The sequence below is a fragment of the Morone saxatilis genome, unplaced genomic scaffold (genome assembly GCF_004916995.1).
Source record: "Morone saxatilis isolate NCDOM2014 unplaced genomic scaffold, NCSU_SB_2.0 Contig24, whole genome shotgun sequence".
NCBI lineage: Eukaryota > Metazoa > Chordata > Actinopteri > Moronidae > Morone > Morone saxatilis.
In genome coordinates this window covers 18,339,492-18,343,431 of record NW_023339807.1, presented here as the reverse complement: position 1 = coordinate 18,343,431, position 3,940 = coordinate 18,339,492, and the positions used below count along the sequence as shown (strand labels likewise).

The 3,940-nt window shown below is 38.7% G+C and overlaps 1 protein-coding gene across 3 annotated transcripts in view; it reads left to right on the top strand.

Annotated features, from left to right (window-relative positions):
- The first annotated feature begins 488 nt into the window (after positions 1 to 488).
- Positions 489 to 3,940, top strand: part of cblc (Cbl proto-oncogene C, E3 ubiquitin protein ligase) — a 15,670-nt gene continuing 12,218 nt past the window's right edge. The window contains exons 1-2 of one of the 3 annotated variants that reach the window (XM_035673255.1): positions 489 to 650; positions 1,254 to 1,613. In XM_035673255.1, the coding sequence (XP_035529148.1) occupies positions 1,261 to 1,613 (353 nt within the window). In that variant the 5' untranslated portion in view covers positions 489 to 650; positions 1,254 to 1,260. Of the gene's footprint in view, positions 1,614 to 3,940 lie in introns of all 3 variants that reach the window. The other 2 variants (XM_035673256.1, XM_035673254.1) reach the window with 2 other exon arrangements.

Sequence of the window (3,940 nt, the reverse complement as noted above, 5' to 3'; positions counted from 1 at the left end):
AGGGGATCAACAAAGTCATTAGGATTCTTCTGGAGACAGTTAATGTCTGCACTAAATTTTATGTCAGCCCTGAAAATTTTTTCATATTGACCAAAGTGGTGGACCTGCTGACACACTGACTTTGCAGCATAAATTCTGGTGAAATGTCAAATAAATCCATTTAATTACAAAGTAAACATTGCTCCGTGCTGACAGTCACATGGAGATGATGATACTTTTTATCTCCCAACTGTTGGATTCGCTTGAGATTGACCTTTGCCTTGAATGTGCTGGCATCCTGCCTGTTACTAAGTATTTTACCTATAGTACTAGGTTATGCTCACTGCTTTCATTCTTAGTAAACGTTTGGTTTTGAGTCCACACCTCTCTGTCTTCTTCCCTCCCATCTCTCTCTCTCTCTTTCTCTCTTTGCTTGTCTGCCTGAGCAATAGAGCAAAGAATACAAACCTGTTTAGCTGGCTTCAACCAGGAAACCAATCAAAGGGTGCACCAAGAAGAGAGAGAGAGAGCAAGAGTGAGAAAGAAGCAGCAGCAACATTTCAGCCAATGACATGTGACATGTTTCCGCTGTGCTGTGAGTAGATGCTTCAGCTCTGTTGACCCTGACAATGTAGGACTGCTGTGCTGCTGAGATGTCCATATGAATATTGGTAAGCATGACAGATAGTGTGCAAGTAAGGCTGAATGTGTAGGGGTGGAGAGAGTTAGGAGGGAAAGGAGTGGGGTGGTAAAAGTTGAAACTGTTTCAAGGTTTGAGTGCAAGTGTCAAACCCTCCTTTTCTTTGTTTTTAGTTCATTCTTCATCGTGGCTGGCCTCATGTGTTGTATTGCTGCTGTTGTGTAAACCTTTTTTTAAAAAGTCTTTGTATAACATGTTGTATTTCTTTGTATCTTTCTGAAGATCTGACAGAGCAGTGAGAAGCTACAATCAGACAGGATTGGCTGTTTTTCTGAGGAAATACGTAGCTTTAAGTGTCTTATTAGAATTTCATAATTGAACTTACCCTCCATTGTTAGATAATGTAATGCTGTTGAGGCTAAAATGTGTACTTTTCAGGTGAAGTTGGGAACTCACAAAAATCATTTTACGGACAATAAATGCCAGCTTAAGCACTCGAGCCAGTATGAGTAGCTGCTCCTATTTCCGCTCATAAACAATAAGATCATTATTATCTATTGTCACACCCCCCACACACAGACAGACTGACATTTAAGGTTGTTTTTGATTCACATCACTTTCAAACACACAACAGCAAAGTTATGGCAGCAGCAGATTCAGGAGCCTCCCAGGCCCCTACCACTGGAGACCGACGGCTGGTGGACAAGGCCCTCAAAAGACTGGATAAGCTCCACGAGCTGTGCACTAACCCCCGGCTGGGCCTGAGGAACAGTCCACCATACCTACCAGACCTTGTATCTGAGACGACAACACTGCTCAAGCAAGTTTGGGAGCCCTACAGAGGCTCCAGGGTGACAGGTGGCCAGGATCCCCGGGGAGACGAGGCCAAGTACCTGAGGGTCCATGTCAGAAACCTGCTGGATAAGACAGACAGAGCTGTGCTGCTGTTTAAAGAGGGACGGGAGAAAATATTTGAGGAGACATCCAGCTACAGGTAAGAGCGCCCCTGACTGACACCTTTGTCCGTACACAAGAGAAACACATGTCAGTGGGACAGTTTGGTTTTGAAAATCACTTTAAAGATATTCACAAAATTCTTTAACTTCTTCTCTTTTAGTATTTCCTTCTAAAACTCAATACATCTTAATAAAAGGTTAATTAAATGTTTAGTTCATTCATTCATTCGTTCGTTCATTCATTTATTATTACATCATCATTCAAAGTAACTCCTAATACTTAATCAGTCGTTTCATAAGAGTCATGTACTGTCACGTGTTTCTCATTTTGGAGTACGAATAATTAATCTATTAGTTGCTTGAGAGAAATGTATGTGCAACAATTTTGATTATTTATAATTTAGTCGTTTATGTGCCGGTTCTAGTGTCTTATATGTGAGAATGAGCTGTTTTCTGTGTTTTGTGTCCTTGTAAATGGAATATCTTTGGGTTTCGGACTGAAAAAACAAGACATCTAAAGACATCTCCCCGTGCTCTCAGAACTTGTGATGGGCATTTTTCACTATTTTTGGACACTTCATAGACTAAATGATTAATTGGTTTATATAATAGATAAACTAACGTTGTTACAAGTATAGTAAAATTGGATATGTTGTATATATATATTCGAGTTTGCCTCATTTAATCCTTTCTTGCTATATAATTTTTTTGTTTCTTTTTTTTTAATTGACTTATTTTGAGAGGGGGTAGGCAGAAAATCTACACATGATTGATTGGTTGCAACTGGAAATATTATTACCAGCCATTTCGGCTTTATTTGCCCAGGTTTAAAATAATATATGTCTCAGATTTCTCCTGCCAACCTACTGTACTACAATGGACAGTTTTAAATGTAACTGCATATTTTTATTTATTTGTCCCTGTAACTCGGTATAATCCACGTGTCACATTGTTTTTACAGGGATTTTGCTTTCTAATTCCAATGAAAACCGTTCACGGCGACATCTGTTGATGTCATCTATTTCCAGAAAAAGTTTCCCCACTACCGATCTGAATTTTTAAAATGAACATAAATGAACATAAGTTAAATTCCATTTAAACTAATTCAAACATTATATCAGAACAAATAAAACCAAACTACCTGTGTAGCCACCACCCGAGGCCAACCATGTAAGGATGTGCTTATATTGTGATTGACCTTTTTTTTTCCAACTCAACCAAATCATAATTTTCTATAAATTTCTCTCTATAACCTTTCAGTAAGACAAATAAACTGACGGTGGGGTCAGAAAGAGGGCACATATCCTTTAAATCTTTATCAAGTACCATGGGACAGGGAATTGGGCTCTTACAGTGATCCAGAAATAGCCTTCTATATTTGGTAATGATTATATGATATGATATGATATGATATGATATCATATCATATGATTAAAAGAAAAAGATACTTAACTTAATACTCAACAGTTACGATAAAGGCTTCAACCCTGCCTAAATTAAATATTTGGAAATAACTATGTCACCCCATCTTTAGAAGCTGCAGTAAAATAATATAACTTCCCCAGTCAAATATAGACTTAATTATGCAGCAAAGAAAAAAAATGACCATGTTATGTAAGTTTGGCTAAAGTGAATATTTTGGAACATCTTAAAAAGAGTGACTTTTTTATTTGGAGTTTGGTCTGCGTCCCCTTGCTGCTGTTGGGACTGCTAATGATGAAGCTGGAAAAAGGGGCCAAACCTGTGTCTTTGTGATGCTAATGTGGGGAACTAGGCAGAAGAAATTACAATCTCAGTATGTGAGCAGCTTTTGAGAGAGACTGTCTGGCCTTGAACGCACATTTTCTCAGTGTTTGTCCATACAGATGTATCCGCAGAGTAAACACAGATATTCTCTGCTTTCATTTTACTCTCTTCTGACCTGCGTGTGGCTAAAATTCAGGACTGAATGAGCACTCAACTGCTCTGCTGTATGTACTGCAAATGTATCCTGACACTGTATAAAGCTTTTACTGTGTAACACATCTTCAACATGAACTAGTTGCAAGTATATTAATAGCATATGTGTTATTTTGCAACACTCTACAAGCAACAGGCCATATAAAGTTGCCCCTTACCAACCCCCTAATTAAAAACCTTTTAAGGAAGTTGTTAGTTTATGATCTTAATATGCTTTGCTCAGGGGCGGCTGTGGCGCAGAGACAGAGCAGGTCGTAGTATCCTTGAGCAAGATATTGAACCCCAAATTGCTCTTGATGCTGTTCATCGGTGTGTGAATGTGTATGAATGTATTAGTTTCTGTTCGATGGGCTTTGCCATCACTGATGTGAATGTGTGAGAAAAGGGTGAATGGGGCACGTAGTGT